Raw genomic sequence first — 17891 nt, 5'->3', positions numbered from 1 at the left:
CCCGGCCTCACCAGTTGTTAATCAGCTGCCTCCATTTCAGAGCCGAGTGGCCGGTGGTGCGTTGCATGCCCACTGTTTTCAGAGCCGCAATTTCAGGGACTGACCCTGTAAATACAGCAGTAGTCGTTTCTTTGCCTGGTAGTAAGTGTTTGCAGGAATGGAATAATCACGGTGTGATTCTTCATGGTAAATGGCAGCGGGGGATGTAAGAATAATTTAAATTAACTGTTTATATTGTGGAGTCCGGTGACACTTTTTAAAGACTAACAGATTTATTTGGGCATAAGCTTTTGTGAGTAAAAAAACCTACTTCTTCAGTTGCATCTGAAGAAGTGATGTTTTTTTTTTCTTTCTTCAACCCACAAAGTTTATGCCCAAATAAAAATGTTAGTTTTTAAGATGCCACTGGACTCCTCCATTGTTTTTGTGGATACAGACTAACATGGCTACCCCCTCTGATTCTTTATATTGTATCTACTTTGGCCTCAGAAGACTTCTCATTTTTCCTATTGCTAATTTTCTACATGATGATTAATTTGACCTGGGTGGGGGGGAAAAATAGTTGGTTTGGGGGACAGAATCTGGAAACTTCAACAAATCTGAAAACACTTTTCATCCCGTTGTATTTTGCAATGGCCTGGTTTTAATTTTCTGTGTTTCTGAACATTGAATATTTCAACTAAAAATACTTATTTTAGGGTTACCATATGTCCGGATTTTCCCGGACATGTCCGGCTTTTTGGTAATCAAACCCCCCCCCCCCCCCCGTCTGGGGGGAATTGCCAAAAAGCCGAACGTGTCCGGAAAAAGGCCGGCCAGGCACTTCCCCTCCCGCGGCTGCTCTGCTTCTCCCCTGACTCTTCGGCTCTGTTTAAGAGCCGAGCTGCCCAAGCGCTATGGGCTTCAGGCAGCCCCCTTGCCTCCGGACCCCAGCCGCTGGCTGGGCACTTCCCCTCCCGGGCTCTGGCAGCGCAGGGTCCGGAGGCATGGGGGCTGCCCAGAGCCCGAGCGCTACCGGCTTCATGGTTTGCCGGGCAGCCTCCAGACCCTGCGCCCCTGGCTGGGCGCTTCCCCTCCCGGGCTCCAGCTGCGCTGGGGAAGCGCCGGCCAGGGGCGCAGGGTCTGGGGGCTGCCCGGCAAACCGTGAAGCCGGTAGCGCTTGGGCAGCCCTTTTCGCGTGGCTGGGAATGGGAGGGAGGAGAGGGTGGAGTCAGGGCGGGGAAGGGGCGGAGTTGGGGTGGGGCTGGAGAAATGGGTGGGGCCAGGGCCCGTGGAGGTTCCTCTTTTTTTATTTGTTAAATATGGTAACCCTACTTATTTTAAATTAATGAACCATTAAAAAAATAAAAATAAACCTACCGTGTGCCTAAGCTGACCAGTCAGATGTTCTATGGGGGCAATATAATGAAATGGAAGATAACATTTCTTAGAAATACCAACAGGTTACATATTATTTTTTCATTAAACAAATTTCCAATGAAATAATTTAGTAACTGAAAATTTTGAAAAAATTAGAGATTTTTTCCAAAAAATCTGCTTTTGAAAAAAGGCCAAATTTTGATTGGAAAAAAAAGTATTTAAAAAATTCTGATCAGGTCTGGGAATAGTAATGAATCAAATTATAGAAAATGTATATTTTAAAATAAATTATTCCCACTCTGACTTCCTGGATCTTTGTTCCATATTTGATCCACTAAGCACTTCATGTATTTGCCACTGTAAAATACCAAATAGAAACTGAATCTAATACTCCAATTACGCACATCACTTCTCTATTGGATTTATTACTTGTATGTTTTGTGCTGCAAACAATGGCAGTCACCGCTCCATATCTATCACAAAGTAAGGTTCCAATTCAGTGTTCCTTTTGCAGTCAAAATGCCCGTTGGTTTCAATATAAATAAATTATTGGAGATATCCTATCTCCTAGAACTGGAAGGGACCTTGGTCATCGAGTCCAGCCCCCTGCTTTCACTAGCAGGACCAAGTATTGATTTTGCCCCAGATTCCTGGGTGTCCGTCTCAAGGATTGAACTCACAACCATGGGTTTAGCAGGCTAATGCTCAAACCACTGAGCTATCCCTCCCCCAAACTTGTGGGTGTGAGACCAGGCATGCAAGAATAGGCCCAAAAACTCACTCCCAGTGTAAAAAAACAGAAATATGTATGCTATTATCCAATACTCCCTCCATCTGTATGAGCTGACACTACTTAAGTCAGTTAGTGAGATTAGCACATCCACATCTTCTGGTGTGACTTTTGTGGTTTTGTTTTTGTCAATGATCAGCCCTCTGCCAAGTATTCACAGAAGCCACTTCTCCATTCCATCATTCTTCCTTGAGCTTCTTTGCTTACCTTCTTACCAAACTTCATCTTTATCCCGGGCAACTAAATCCTCACTTTCTCCCGGGCCCTAAACTAGAAGGTGGAGGAAGATGACTGATTTCTGGCACAGTTAAGGCTATGTAAATTGCAATTTACAAGCCAGATGTAAGTGTTTTACTTTCTGCAGTCCTCATTTATTCTTATGAAAATAATGAAGAATACTTATTAAAAACTACCCTTCCTTCCACCTGTGAGAATGAGTCAGAAAATGTCACTTTTAAAATATTATTGATATTTTTCTTAGATATATAGCATTATTGTAGTTTGATCACTTTTCTTTATTGCTGTGTGGGAACTGTACAATTGATGCATTTAAAGGGCCAGAGTCTCCATCCATTTAAATGGGCATGACAGTATTGACTTTAATCACTGATGTGTTAGTGGGGACTCCTGACCCTCCACTTCAAGAGAAGATTGGATAATGTCACTGCCCTGATGGAGTTTATTCCTTCTTTGATATTGATTGCTTGTTACTGTCAGAAATGATTTATAAAAACTTTTGATAACTTGTTTTTAACCTTCAGAATAATCTATATTGCACAAAGCAGGCATTTTCAAAAAGTTCCCTGGGAGAGGATACCCCCTCTCTCCTGGGATCTTCATCCCAACCTCCATCTTCAGGTTATACAAGCTGAACAACATGCAGTGCTATGCTATTAATATGTTGTTGATGATACTGCTATTAAAGTGCAGCTTCATCTGAGCATGTTTCCTCATTTCCTGATTATGGCCATTAGAAATATGTTTTATTTTCAACAAGAGATGCCCCACATTAATCCCTGGTGTGTGGAGTTTAATCAGTGGCAGTGAGGGAAATCTTTTGCTTGGTACACATGTTAAATATCAGCCTGACATCACTGGGACTGAAACTTTTAAATCAGTGATACTCAGCCTGTGCTCTTAAAAAAATGTGTGATTCCTTAAGGCCTTGCTTGTAGCTCCTATGGAGACCTTTGATCCAACAAGGATTTCTATATCTTTGGTTGTGTGTGAGAGGAAAATTGTTGAGCTCCTGTAATTAATCCCCATTTCCCCCAGAAGCTAGGAAGGGATAGGGAAAAAGGGTAAGTGAAACATTTTCAACACAGGCACATCTTATAAACACAGCCCTACAGGGTTTGCAGCCCAAAGATTGCCACCTTATGCTACCTAATGAAAAAGGCCCAGATAGTAAAACTGACTAGTCTACCTCCATTTTCAAATCGTATAAATAATAATTAGTATTTGTACAGTGCTTTTCATGTTGAAAGCACTTTCCAAATATTATGTAATTAATGCTCACAACACTGCTGAAGAGCAGGTCAGAAATATTATTCCAGTTTTATTAGTAGGGAAACTGAGGTAGAGATGTTATGACACACAAATCCACAGATGTTCTGTAAGGTTTACAATTAGAACTCAGTCCCTGTTTCCAGTTAAGGCCATGACACCACATCTCTTTAGCTCTCTTCCTATAGTCAGACTCACTCCTGTATCATCTGACTGCACTGCTGATGCTTTCACTGCTCATCCTTTTGTTCCTGCCAATCTTTGCTACTACTTTTCATGTTGGTGATGAGACCAGTCTTCCTAGGTTGCCTTCTGTGCTTATTAACATTTGGACTTACTATTCACGCTTTGCAGTCAGTGGTTGTTTCCAGTACACAGCCAATGAAGCTGGAAATATTTCTATCTGCCCCTGAACTCTGAAGGTACAAAAAAGGAGCTTTGAATGCCAAATGGAAGGTGAACAGCTGACAAAAACAGAATATTATTCCAATGGAAAGAATGCATAATGGGCTTCAACTAGAATTTATCTGTATAGCTAGTGCCCAAGAGAGACCAGGTGTAACAATGCCTAGAATTCTAGGGTAAAATTATCAAAAGCATCTAAGTGATGTAGGATCCTACATCAATTTTAAAAAGTGAGTTAGGAGCCCAAGTCTTTCAATTAAACTTAGGCCCAGATCCTCAAAGCCCTTTAAGAAAGATTTCAATGGGAGTTAGGCCCATATTCTCAAAGTATACAAGGGCCTAAGTGCCTAAATCATTTTTGAAAATAGGACTTGTGCTTCTAAATTACTTAGGTGCTTTTGAAAATTTTATCCATAGGCTCTCTCTTTGGCCTTGTACAAGGTGAGATTCTTTTGTTCAGGTCTTTGGTGCCTTCTGGATTTGTATCTTACTCTATGGAATATAATTGGAATGAAACCAATAGGGTTTTATAGAAATTATTCTAAGAAACTACAGAATTTAATAGAAAATGCTATTCTTTCTATATGTTTATAATAATATATAGAATTCAGGGATATACAATATTATAGGATTTTCTGTAAGAGTATCACAACATATATTTGCAGCTAAGCATACTTTCATATTTATAGTGTAGAATGGCCTATAAACAGCTGGAAGAATAGCTCATTTGTTTAAAACACATTCTCCTTGCCCAATCCTCCAGGAAGACCTCTTACAAAATAGGGAAAACCAGATCTGACATTCCTGATATTTCTAAGTTAAAAATCCAGCAGAAATTTTAAGAGAGACAAATTATTTCTCCCAGGCTTCCTTAAAGGAGGAAAAACCGTACAAAATCCATCCGCCCCTCCTCCCCCAGCCTCTTTTGCAAGTCATCTTTAAGGTTGTCAGAAGCCAAACTGCACCACCTTCATCACTGTTAATCTCAAAATAAGGCTGTCTTCAGGCTGTTCAGACAATATAAATGTTTAGAATGCTTCCTTTTATAGCACTGCAAATTAGAGTAGGGTGAGTGGTCTTGTATGCTGTAAGTGCTTTAAATCACTGATACCATCAGTTTAGAATTGATTGGGCTTTTACATAAATGTAATTTAAGACTAGTTAAGTGGTTGACATTTGTAATGGATTTGTAACCAACTAGATTTCTGGACCCTGATTCTGATCTCTGGTGTAAATCAGGAGTATCTCTGAAAGTCAATGGAGTTGCATCCAAATAAAAATTAGAATAAATCTCTGTACGCTTACTACCTTTTCATCTCATGAAGAATCAGATAAGTGGAAGGTTATTAGAGTGCTGTCAGCATGTGTTCAGTGCTGTTCAAATCAGAGATGGTAGAAAAATTTCATACAATTTTTTGAATGAAAAATGGTTTTTTGAGCAGAATAAAAATGTTCACAAAACATTTTTGGTCAACATGTTTAGTTTTAATAAGAAAAACCCTTTTCTCCCTAACTTTCCCCAGCTTTGTTTCACTGCAATAAAAGGGTGGGAGTTAAAAAGTGAGAGAAAATGTGTGTGCGAGAGGGTGGTAGCTCTCACTGGAACTTCTTGAAAAATTCATTTGGAATGTTTTTGCCAGAAAGCGGAATATTTAACACCCTGCCCCCCATTGTAGTTAGTTTAATTGATTAATTTTTATTTAGCAAAATACACTATTTTTACCATGCCTGTTTGCCTATGATAGGCAAACAGGCATATAATGGGCCAAACCCATCTGTGATGTAACACCATTCATTTCAGTGGTGTTACACCAGAGATGAATTTGGTCCAGTGACTTTTTACCCGTGTCCCTGTTCGTCCAGCCCTGTCTCTCCACAAAAAAAAAAAAAAAAAAAAAAATTACAATGCAAAAAGCAAGCGGGGGGGTATGCTGGGGTAGTCTGCCCCTTGAAGGTGATGGTGCCTAGGGTTATCCCACCTCCATCACGTGGCAGAGCCCTTTAAGATTTTGGGAGATTTAATGTATGCAAAGGCCTAGAAAATAAGAGATACTGGTGGGTAGAAGCACTCCTGGCAATATGCACTGTTTGAGAGAAAGTCAGTTACTATTTCTTTAAGGTCTGGGACCAGGAGTGTTGCAGAGTGGGTGGGACAATGATCCCCTCTCACCCAGCCAATTGGGGATGAGAAGGGGAACTAGCATATATGCTGCCGCCTCCCTCATCCCAGGGAAGCCTCCAGCAGGAAAAGGTTTACTTGCTGAGTCCTCTGAGCCTGAGAGTGATTGTGGAAAAGGGACCAGCTGAGGAAGAATCTGGTTAAACCCCTACTGCTGGTTTAAGTTACATCCCAGTTCAGGGAGGAGAGCTGGGGACTGCTGATTTAAGAGATACAAAGGGACTGCCTAAGTTACACCTTGTAGCATTGAGGAGAACTGGGAACTCAAGGGCTAAGAAAGAACAGCTGTATAAAATATAACCCTGGTTCCAGGAATGGGGCTCTGGGGGCTTCCTGAACAGGGTTAAGGAAGCTGTCCAGGACTCTCATATGCACCCAGAGTGGGGTGCACTGGGGCAACTAATGAAGTGAGTTACATTCCATAGAAAGAACAGGAGTACTTGTGGCACCTTAGAGACTAACACATTTATTTGAGCATAAGTTTTCGTGGGCTACAGCCCACTTCATCGGATGCATGCAGTGGAAAATACAGTAGGAAGATAGATATATAAACAGAGAAGATGAAACAATGGGTGTTACCATACACACTATAATGAGAGTGATCAGTTAAGGTGAGCTATTATCAGCAGAAGAGAAAAAGAACTGTTTGTAGTGGTAATGAAAATGGCCCATTTCCAGCAATTGACAAGAAGATATGAGGAACTGGGGGGGGAGGAGGGGGGCAAATAAGCATGAGGTAATATGTCTCCGCCGTGCCACCGAAATACCCCCCCCCCAGCGCCGTGCCGCCGAAACATCTCCCCCGAGCGCCGCCCCACCCCGCCAAAACACCACCCCCCAGGCACACTAACTCAGGAACCTATCCTTTCAACAAAGCCCGTTGCCAACTCTGTCCACATATCTATTCAGGGGACACCATCATAGGACCTAATCACATCAGCCACACTATCAGAGGCTCGTTCACCTGCATATCTACCAATGTGATATGTGCCAGCAATGCCCCTCTGCCATGTACATTGTACCGGACAGTCTCTACGTAAAAGAATAAATGGACACAAATCAGACGTCAAGAATTATAATATTCAAAAACCAGTTGGAGAACACTTCAATCTCCCTGGCCACTCGATTACAGACCTAAAAGTCGCAATATTACAACAAAAAAACTTCAGAAACAGACTCCAACGAGAGACTGCTGAATTGGAATTAATTTGCAAATTGGACACCATTAAATTAGGCTTCAACAAAGACTGGGAGTGGATGGGTCATTACACAAAGTAAAACTATTTCCCCATGCTTATTACCACCCTCCTCCCCACATAGTTCCTCATATCTTCTTGTCAATTGCTGGAAATGGGCCATTTTCATTACCACTACAAACAGTTCTTTTTCTCTGCTGATAATAGCTCACCTTAACTTATCACTCTCGTTATAGTGTGCATGGTAACACCCATTGTTTCATCTTCTCTGTGTATATATCTATCTTCCTACTGTATTTTCCACTGCATGCATCCAATGAAGTGGGCTGTAGCCCACGAAAGCTTATGCTCAAATAAATGTGTTAGTCTCTAAGGTGCCACAAGTACTCCTGTTCTTTTTGCGGATACAGACTAACACGACTGCTACTCTGAAACATTCCATAGAAAGCATTTAAATTAGACTCCAGGAAAGGTTTGTGTGTGTTTTAAACCAGTCTAGTTTGGATAATTGATTGAAACAACCCAAGGGGGATGCTGAGGGTAGGGCCCCTGCTGGGCCACCAAGAAGGGCCCCAAGGGGGTATGCTGGAGGGCAGTACCCAATTAAGGGGTGGAGGATAGGATCACCAGTAAACTTACTGGGCCAAATTAATCTCTGGTGTAACTCCAGTGAAGGAAAGGAAGATCATACAATGGTTAGGGCACTAGCATAGGATTTAGGAGACATAGTTTCAAGTCCTTGCTCTGCCATGGGCTTCCTGGGTGACTTTGGGCAAGTCACCTAGCTTCTCTGTGCCTCAGTTCCCCATCTGTGAAATTGGGATGTGAGGGTAAAGACACTAAAGATTGCCAGGTGCTCAGGTATTACGGGGCCATGTGAGTAGCATAGGTAGAAAAGTCAGTGCATCACTGCTTCTATGTGATGTGTTGATGCATTTATCTTAAGACTCCTGTGTATGTTTATGTTGGAATATGAGATATGATAATATATTTATGACTATCTTAGCAGCATTTGGCTCTTACTGAGGATAAGGAGACTCAAAAGTTGTGTCTGGAGACCTTGAGAACTTTGAAAAGTTATTCTATAACTTTTATTTATATATCTTTGAAATTTCTGGAATTTACAAATCTCTTCTTCAGAGCTGAAAGCTTCTAAGTATTGCTTTTTGGAATCTGTTTCTAGATAACAAAGTTTCTCCAAATCTAAGTTCAACAGGGAGAAAGAAAACTGACTCTGCACTTTGGTCTAGTTTAAATAGTAATAATAAACAATATTTTTTTCTTTGTTTAAAGGCTGTTTCACAGTGTCATATGTGGCCACTGCTTTGTTATGACAACTGCTGAAGATAAAGGCCAAGCTGGTGGATTAGCTCCTGATCCAGACAGATGTGCTGACAGAACTGCATGTGAGGGAAGTAAGTCATGTGGTTGCATTTCTTTCCCCTAAATTCCCTTGTGTCATGAGCATGAAAATTCACCTATTTCACTCAGGTTTAGGAGCCCAGAGATGCTGTTACATTGTCTCAGTTCTGATCTGAAAGCATTACTCTGTGTTGCTGCTGCTGCAGTGCCATGATTGATTTACACAAGTCAAGGATCTGGCCCACCAGAGGAGAAAGCAATGTATATTTTTTCAGTGGAGAAAGTCAGAAATTGCTCGTTCTCCTTTCCGGGTGTGCAAAGAGGACCATAAAAAGCAGAGGACAGTAAAAAGGCAGACCGCAATAAAGCAATTTGGTACTACTGAAATGACCAGTTTTCATGGGCTGAAGATCTGACTCCGATATCTTTGTGTTTATGATAAGACTATATATATCCCATTTCTCTTCTCCAGCATCTGCTTTTCTGAGCATTCTTTTAGGGTTTTAGCTAAGTAGTATGGTATTTTCAGTAGCTATTTTTATGTCCCACCCAAAGGATATCCACAGACTACTTCTGTCATTGCTGTTTTCTTGGGCGTTTGCATCAAGTGGCCTAACAAAATATGCTGCAGTATATCACAATCTCCAGTACTTTCAGAGGTGTTCTTCCAACAGACCTGCCTTTCAGCTGCTAGCATCCCCCAGGTGATGTGTTAGAAATTAGAGGGATTATTTCTGCCTTATAGCTATTCTGCAGACCATCTGTATCTGTAGAATTTAACAATATGTTGAAGATCAACTTTCTCTACTGAGTGGGGGAAAATATATTGGTGTCTGTGCCAACCGGTGTATACCATGAGCTCAGCCAGCTAGTAAGTACAGAGCAAACCGGTGAAGTTGGTATTTCCTATTCAATACAGTTTCACTTACCATTGGGTACTTTCCAGTCTTAGCAGCTCCATCGTGATGTGGTGAAAACTTGTCTTACCTCTGCACAGATCTGTATGCAAAGTGAGCCTAGGGCTCTCTTTCTGAATGCATCCTAGAGGGGTATGTACTGATATTCCCTGGTGCACTGTCTAGTGTGGTACAAGGGTGACAAGGAATTTAATGATTGTGTGGTCTTTGGGGTGTGTGGGGGGGTTACTTCTCAGATCTGTCACCCCAAAAACACTGAAATGAACAGCTCAACCTCTAGTAAGTAGAGATAGTAAACACTGAACAATTGTTCACTGATTAAAAAATAAAACCAAGAACGATCACACGGGAGTAAATCCTGCTTGTCTCCAGTTAGGCAATGGAACCAAGAAATACAGGATGTGGGTAATCTGCATTCTGAGCCACAGACCACTGTGGAGATGAATTGATAAATGAGGATGCCCTCGGCTTAAAATCTGGCCTGTCAAATCATCTCGTTGCTTTTTTCCCCCCTCACTTCATCTGCAGGCTGACTTTTATTTGCTGGTATCGTCACGAACCCCCAGCATTATAGTACTGCTTTAGATTAATATTTGAAAACTCAGATGAGTGCTCTGAGATGGTGTAGAATGTTGGTTCTAGCTCTAACAGCTCTTCCAATTAAGTGGGAACTGAAGGGTGCGTTGTGTGGAAAGGCAGAACAATGATCCAAATGATGTGAATTTAAAGTCCAGTGTCTCATAAGCCACCAGGACTAGGAATATCTAAGGTATGTCGCTGGAAGGCTAGGATTGCCAGTGGTGTACAGAATGAGTTCACAGTACTGGTGGCTCACGAGGACACTGTTCCTTGAAATGGTCAATGGTCCTTCAGAGCAGGTAAAAATCTTCAAGTTATTCGCAATTGCTAATATTAACCCTTGTTTTGGACAAATTCCAAAGCAGATAAATTCTGCTTACTGATGTTATGCCTGCAGTTTAAACTGCAAGATGTTTTCTATCCTTAGTCCCAAATTATAGCGTAACACTAGCTGTTTAATCACGCACAGCATCAGGGCTGGATTTACACCTTGCGTGCCCCTAGGCATCCACTGTGGCTGGGCAGCTGTGGGGGCCCTGGCTCCAAGCTCCCTACCCCCATGCCCGCAGGGGCTCCGAGCTCCAGGGTCCCATGCCACCTGCAGCGGCTTGGAGCCCCAGGGGGCCCGGCTGCCCGGAAGCTGCAGGGTCTGCCCGCGGTGGCTCAGAGCCCCCGCGGTGGCCGGAAGCTGCGGGGTACCCCCAATACCTGTGGCAGCTCAGAGCGCCGAATCACAGTGGGCAGTAGGGGTACCCCACCACTTCTTTAACTTTTAGTTGCCCCGCTGCACAGTCCCACCACCACAACTTCCCCCTGCCCTGTCTAGACCTCCCCCACTGCCCAGCACCCCAACACATAGACCTCCCCCCGACCCCTTCACTCCCCATAGCTCCCCCTACTGCCTCCCTAGAGACCCACTCTCCCACACCCTGTCCCCTGGCTGAACGCACCGGTCCCACTGGGAAGTGACTGTGTCTGCCAGGCTGAGCTGGCAGCGTGGCCAGGGCCGGTCAGGGATCATGATCAGCCAGGCTGGAGCAGGAGCGGGGCTTGCCCAGGCCAGGCTCCCTGGACCCACTTGCCCGGCAGGGCCCCCTGCGTTAGACTGCTGAGCTTCTCCCCTGCCATAGGGGGCTGCTTCACCTTCCCTGCTGGTAGGAGCGCTCCAGCAGGGCTGCATGGCACTGTCCCCCACCCTCAGCCGGCCCTGCTCTCTGCTGGGACCCGGGAGCAGCAAACTTTGAATTTTTAGGCACCCTAGAACGCCGGCGCCCCTAGGCATGTGCCTAATTAGAAATCCGAACCTGCACAGCACTATATTCCACCCCAGTGCAGTATGGAAATGGGAAGAGGCCAGGTTTCAGGAAGGCTTTGTGGATAATGCAGAGCGCAAGCTGGGCCCAGGTTGCCAGTACTTGAGACTTTAGCATGTACTGGCCACCCAACATACTCAATAAAGAGCTCTTGCCTGCGACTCATAGAGAGCTTGGTCATAGTTCAGGCATCTGCACCTGTATTTCCCCTTAGTGGTTGAGTGAGGACACTTGCTCTCAGGTTTCTAGCTCCCTAGTCTTTGTCTTTCTTGGGTGGAGACCTACATCTCCCACTCTCCTGACTGGAATATTCCCAAGATGAACAGTTCCCTGTCTTCATTGCAGTGTTCCCATCAAAAGACAGTCTGCCTAAGCAGACCTGCTTGCTCTGTCTTCAGAGACTGATAACTGTGGCAGTTGCCATAGTTATTAGTTACCACACAGCACTTTCTATGCAAGCCTATTTATTCTTAGGGTATGAGCACTACAGAGAAAACATTTTAAAAACAACAAAAGAACCTACACGCATGCTAATGATCTTACCAGAGATTGCCTCCTTCCCCCAACTGTCTCCAACATGGGTTCTGGCAGGGAGTCCTTCAGACCCCCCAAAGGTGTCTCTCTTGTGGTCACAAGTTCATAAAAGCCTCAGCTCAGAACAAGCATCCTCATGAACCATTTAGCCCAGCCTTTATGTGGTGGGGGTCTTCGATCTGAAGTTTTCAGGAGCTGGTAATTAGGAGACAATGGGCCTCTTCCCAGGGCGTAGCTTCAAAACTTTGGCTTTGGAGGAGAGAATTACTAGGAAATCCATTTCAGAGATGTTCTCGCCAAAAGTTCTTTGATGTTCCTAGTGTTTTCTTGGAAACTGACTAATGCAGTCTCTGGAGGAAGTTACATACAATTCCACAAAAAACACATACACAACTGCATCTTTATACAATCGACCCCAAAGATATTAACCTTAATTCAGTAACTTCTCTTTAATTCTGTAAGGTTTGTACAGGATATTGTCAATCTGGCACAAACTCTGTTCTGATAGCATAGGCCACTAACCTCTTTGTTCAAATCCCTCCATAAGGACCACTTCTGTTGTCATTTTTTGTAACCATCACCCCAAAAGGTACTTGCATTTACCTTATTGATATTTATTTTTAATTTTAAAATGTTCACCATTATCCCTTACTAAGTAGCTGCATAGGGTCAGATCTTCAAATGGTGGTATGACTTCAACTGAGCTTTGCTGACTTATGCTCCCTGATTTTTCTAGCCCATTACTTGATTGGTCTTGCTCCATTATTCCTCCACCAACCCTCCTCCCATTTGTTGTGTCAAGATTGAAATTGAATTGTAAATTCCTTAGGACAAGGGGCACTGTTGTATTCTCTGTGATAAGGTGCCTAACGTGGTTTGGGTGCAGTAAGCTAAATGATGATGATAAAATAGAGAGGAATGTTGTTGGCATCTGACAGCTGTTTGACTTAAATGAAACAAGTTGGTGGCTTCAGTCCAGTTTCTACTGAACACATGTTGTCATTGTCATATTAAACACCACCACAGTTATTAATTGGCCAAGAACTAAATATGTCGTACATGTGGGCCTTGGCTTATTTCTCTAAAACTTCCCCGTTGTTGCCACCAGCTCAGCCCTGCTGGTAGTAATAGTGATGGGAATGCTAGTGTAGACAAGATCTGCGCCTGATCATCTCAGCATCGTCATGCAGGCATACAGGGTTAGACATGGTGCTTATAATGATAAGGAAGGGGGGCAGCAGGCACTTGTCCACAGCAGCACACCCCCATCAGTGGTAGTGACAGCGGGGAAACCTTTGGGATAAAAAGCCTAACGTAGACACCAAGGCTGAACTCTTCCCAGAGGTGGTGCCTTCTGGGTCAGGGCTGAAGCGAGTGGCAGATTTAGAGTTAGTGGGGCCCTGTGTACAGCTTCATTTTTGCCTCCTCCCCCCCTCGGGACCCAGCCAAGAAAAAGAACATTCTCTCTTCTCTTCCCCCCTCCCTTTTTCATTCTTTTTTTCTTCATCCTCCTCCTATATTATAAGTAATAGGAAGTAAATGAAAATAAAGTGAGGTACCTTGATTGGGGGCAGGGGATTGGGCTCGGGGAGGGAGCTTGGGTGCAGGCTCTGGGCTGGGGCAGGGGTGTGGGGTATGGGAGGGGTCAGGGGGCAGCGCTTACCTTGGGAGGCGCGGTTCCCAAAGTGACCCACACCCCTCAGGCACCCGCTCCTAGGTGGGGGGGCCCCAGAGGGTCTCTGTGTGCCACTGCTTGCAGACGCCGCCCTGCAGCTCCCACTGGCCGCAGTTCCCAGCCAATGGTAGCTGCGGAGTCAGCGCTTGTGTGGGGGGGGGAGGCAACGTGTGGAGAGAGACACACACACACACACACCCAGGGGCCGAAGGGACATTTTGGCTGCTTCCCGCGGCGGCGCGGAGAGAGGGAGACAACGCGGACAGGGAGCCGCCTTAACCCTGCTGCGCTGCTGCTGGCACGTCTCTGCGCGCCCCTTGGGGGAGGGGGTCAGCAGGTCTCCGTATGCTGCCTGGGACGGGGGCAGTGCATGGAGCTGCCTCCCTCCTGCCAGGGGCATGCAGAGTCGTGCCAGCAGTTGCCTGCTTCCGGGCGCGGCGTGGGGCCACCAGCCATGGTAAGCAGGCAGCCTGCCTGCCTGAGCCCTGCTGTGCCGGGATTCAGGGGCAGGTTGTCAGATGAGATTTGTCCTGCATTTTGGGAGCCCCCCTCCTCACCCCCCCCCCCCTTCATTGGGGCTCCGTGCCACCACACTGTTTGTTTCATGGTAAATCCGCCTCTGGCTGAAGCACATGTAATGGATGAGCAGGTGGTCCCTGCCAATGCTGTACCCCTTATGGATAAATTGGGGACTTGAGTTTCTCTTGCTGCTGTTGTGGCATTCTTCTTAAGCACTAGACTCACTTTAAGCAGGTGGTCTGAATGAATACAAATTCTTCAAGCTCCCCTGTTTCTGAAGGCCATGATATATGCAAGGCAAGCTGTCCTGAATCATTTACTTTTGTGCTGACTTTTTTTAAATAGGAGGAATCTGAAGCTTCTGTAAATGTTTAAACATACATCCTTTTTGAATTATTCAGTATATTCTGCCTGCTTCTATAGTTAATTAAAACAGAGGGCATGAGCTTTCATCCTAGGGAAGGGATGAGTGGTAGGAAGGGAGAGAACTGAAAACCACCTGACCTTTGTCCTTCTAAAAATGCTGTAAGCTTGATGGATTGTAATTGATGGGCTCCCTTAGCAGTGCTGACAAGCAAGTACAAAACAGAGGGATCATAACAAGCTTGTCTTAATGCAAGGAGACTGCTGTGTGTACACGGTGAAGAACCAACACATCCCAAGCTAATTTTCCTCAGGAAGGTACATTTTGTAGACTAAAAGACGCAGCGAGTCATCACAAATACAAGATTTATTTCCCTGCTAAGAATATCCACAGGCATGGTAGCTCCCTAATAAAGAAGTTCACAGTCTTTGGCCACTGGGCGCTGGAAAAGTATGGGGATTCTACAAATATAATCAAACTGAGCACTGGAGTGTGGCCTAGTGGAATAAGCCTGGGCCTACAAGCACAGAACTTCTGAGCGCTAACCTTACTCTGACCCTCACTCTAGGTATCCTCTTCAGCAAGTCACTTAAGATTCTGTGCTTACATATCTCTTATTTTTTACAGTCTATTGGGTAATGCACTTGGGGGGCGAGGGGAGCAGGAGATCTGGATTCTAGTCCCAGCCCTGTCTGTGACTAATTGTTGGACCTTGGTCAAGCTGCTTAACGTTTCTGCCTCCATTTTCCCATCTGTCAAATGGGGATAGTGATACCTTAATTACCTTGTAAGTACTTCAATATCTATGGATGAAATATGCCATGTAAGTGCACATTGTTAACATTTCTAACAGAATTTAAAAATTGAGGGGGCCCAATGAAAGGGTGAGACGTGGCACATGCAGAACGCTGTCTTTGAAGATGTATTGTGGTGTGACTTCTAATAGCATTGACAATGTTCCCTGTTGTGCCAAGGATACCACAAAAAGTTCATTCTTCCGTCAATAGTGTGTTTCCTCATTTTTTCTTTCTTATAGTTGTGGGGAGGGAGTGGCTTTGATTTTTACAAACACAATCTTGGCAGTGTTTATAATACGCTGGTTTAGAGCTTTGAGTCTAAAAACCAAAACACAATTCCGAGATTTAAAAATAGATCTTTGAACAAAATCCTGAGTGGTGCATATTGCTTGGGTGCTGCAGGAGTTTAGAGTTTATCTCTTAGGCTGTGGAATGCTCCTGGGATTCTCTGCTAGTTCAAAGGCTGAAATAGGGCTCTGCAGGCCTAGTGTACCTTCCCCACATGTGGAGGAGGGCCAGTGCATTGAGGCAATGGCAGATCCTCTAGCCCAGTGGTCTCCAATTTTTTTACGCACAAGATCACTTTTTGAATTTAAGATCAACCCAGGATCTACTCCACCCCTTCCCCGAGGACCTGCGCCCACTCACTCCATTCCCCCCTCCCTCTGTCGCTCACTCTCCCACACCCTCACTCACTTTCACCGGGATGGGGCAAGGGGTTGGGGTGCGGGAGGAGGTGCAGGCTCTGGGCTGGGGCCGAGGGGTTCCGAGTGTGGGAGGGGGCTCCGGGCTGAGCTTGGGGCAGAGGGTTGGGGTGCAGGAGTGAGGGGTGCAAGCTCTGGGAGGGAGTTTGGGTGCGGGGGTCATATGGTCACACTGCACCTAATCTCATAGAATCCACTGGACATTTCATGAGTTTTACTTTTTATTAGGGTCATTTGTGGTTTATAGATCCAAAATCCTTCAGGGATTGTCACAAATCAGTGTAAAATTCTCAATTGTGGGGTGTGCATTGGTTGAGCCTGGGGCAGGGGGTTGGGGTGCAAACTCTGGAAGGGAGTTTGGGTGCAGGAGGGGGCTCCAGGCTGGGGCAGGGGGTTGGAGTGCAGGAGAGAGTGAGGGGTGCAGGCTCCGAGAGGGAGTTTGGTGCAGGAGGGGGTGCCGGGCTGGGGCAGGCGGTTGGGAGCTGCAGGGATGGTGCTGGGGCCGGGAGCAGCACACAGAGCTGCCTCCCCACTCCCCCATGGGTCGCAGAGACGTGCCAGCAGCCAGCTGCTTCCAGGAGCAGCATGGGGCCACGGTAGGCAGGCAGCCTGCCTGAGCCCCGCTGTGCCGCCAGACTTTTAGCGTCCCGGAGATCGCGATGGACTGGCAGAGGTTCCAGGATCGACCAGTCAATTATGATCGACGGATTGGTGACCACGGTTCTAGCCCTTTCTACCCCCTATGCACTGTCATAGTAACAGCCACATTCAGCAGTAATACCATTAACCCCTCCCCCCTTTCCTTAATTCTTTGTATACTGGAACTGGACCTTTATCAATCCCAAAAGGACCCTGGACTAACTTTATGCATCTGAAAATATTAGGTGAAATCCTGGTCCCATTGAAGTCCATGGGAGTTTTGCCACTGAATTGAATGGACCAGAATTCTACCCTGCCCATAGTATGAAAAAGAGAGTAAGAGTCTGATCCAAAGCCCATTCAAGTCAATCAGAGTCTTTCTATTGGTTCCAGTGGTCTTTGGAGCAGGCCTTGTATCAATAATTCCTCCTCTATAATGTATTGAGGGCATAATGTGATTGACTTGTAAATTTAACAATGTTTTGGTGACATTAAACCCCACCAGCGACCAGGATTTCACCTAATAATGTAAAATCTATTTCTGAGTTTTTAAGGTTCAGTGCTAACAAACAGTAAGTGTTCTATCATAATAACCAGAAATGGGCCAGGTGGCACACGATAGAAATTGCTTCCTCTGAAAGGGTAATTATGCGAGTTAACCAATTGGAACAGGAGTTCTCAACCTGGGCCTCATGGTTCTGAGCAGGTACAATGGGGCGGCGTGTCCCAGCTGTGGGGTGAGGGTAGAGGGGTGTCTTGGTATGGAAAAAGGAGGCCCTAGTGGGGAAAGGGCTGAGAATCACTGGAGTACAGCAACATGGAAAATGAGTTTGGACCTACAGCCAAACTGTGGGTCAGAAAGGCATGATTTTAACTCTGGATCAGGATCACAATGACGGAGATAACCAGAATGGTGGAGGTGCTGGAGGGCTTGTTTCTACATGGAAAATAAAGTGACATATCAGTGTGCATGCAGTGGTTTTTTGTTTTTTTTGCTAAATGTGGCACATAGGAGGAAGGAAGTGTTTCTCTCCCTCCCCCCCAAAAAACTTT

At 45.0% G+C, this 17891-nt stretch overlaps 1 protein-coding gene across 1 annotated transcript in view; it reads left to right on the top strand.

Annotated features, from left to right (window-relative positions):
* LOC113404953 (adenylate kinase 4, mitochondrial) overlaps positions 1-17891 on the top strand; it is a 70739-nt gene that overhangs the window by 353 nt on the left and 52495 nt on the right. Inside the window, exon 2 of the mRNA XM_026655691.1 lies at positions 8729-8850. Within this exon, the coding sequence (XP_026511476.1) occupies positions 8766-8850 (85 nt within the window). The 5' untranslated portion in view covers positions 8729-8765. The remainder of the gene's footprint in view (positions 1-8728; positions 8851-17891) is intronic.

This window comes from Terrapene carolina, unplaced genomic scaffold (assembly GCF_002925995.2).
Source record: "Terrapene carolina triunguis isolate 2854851 unplaced genomic scaffold, T_m_triunguis-2.0 Scaffold210, whole genome shotgun sequence".
Taxonomy (NCBI): domain Eukaryota; kingdom Metazoa; phylum Chordata; order Testudines; family Emydidae; genus Terrapene; species Terrapene triunguis.
This window is presented reverse-complemented; position numbering and strand designations above follow the sequence as displayed.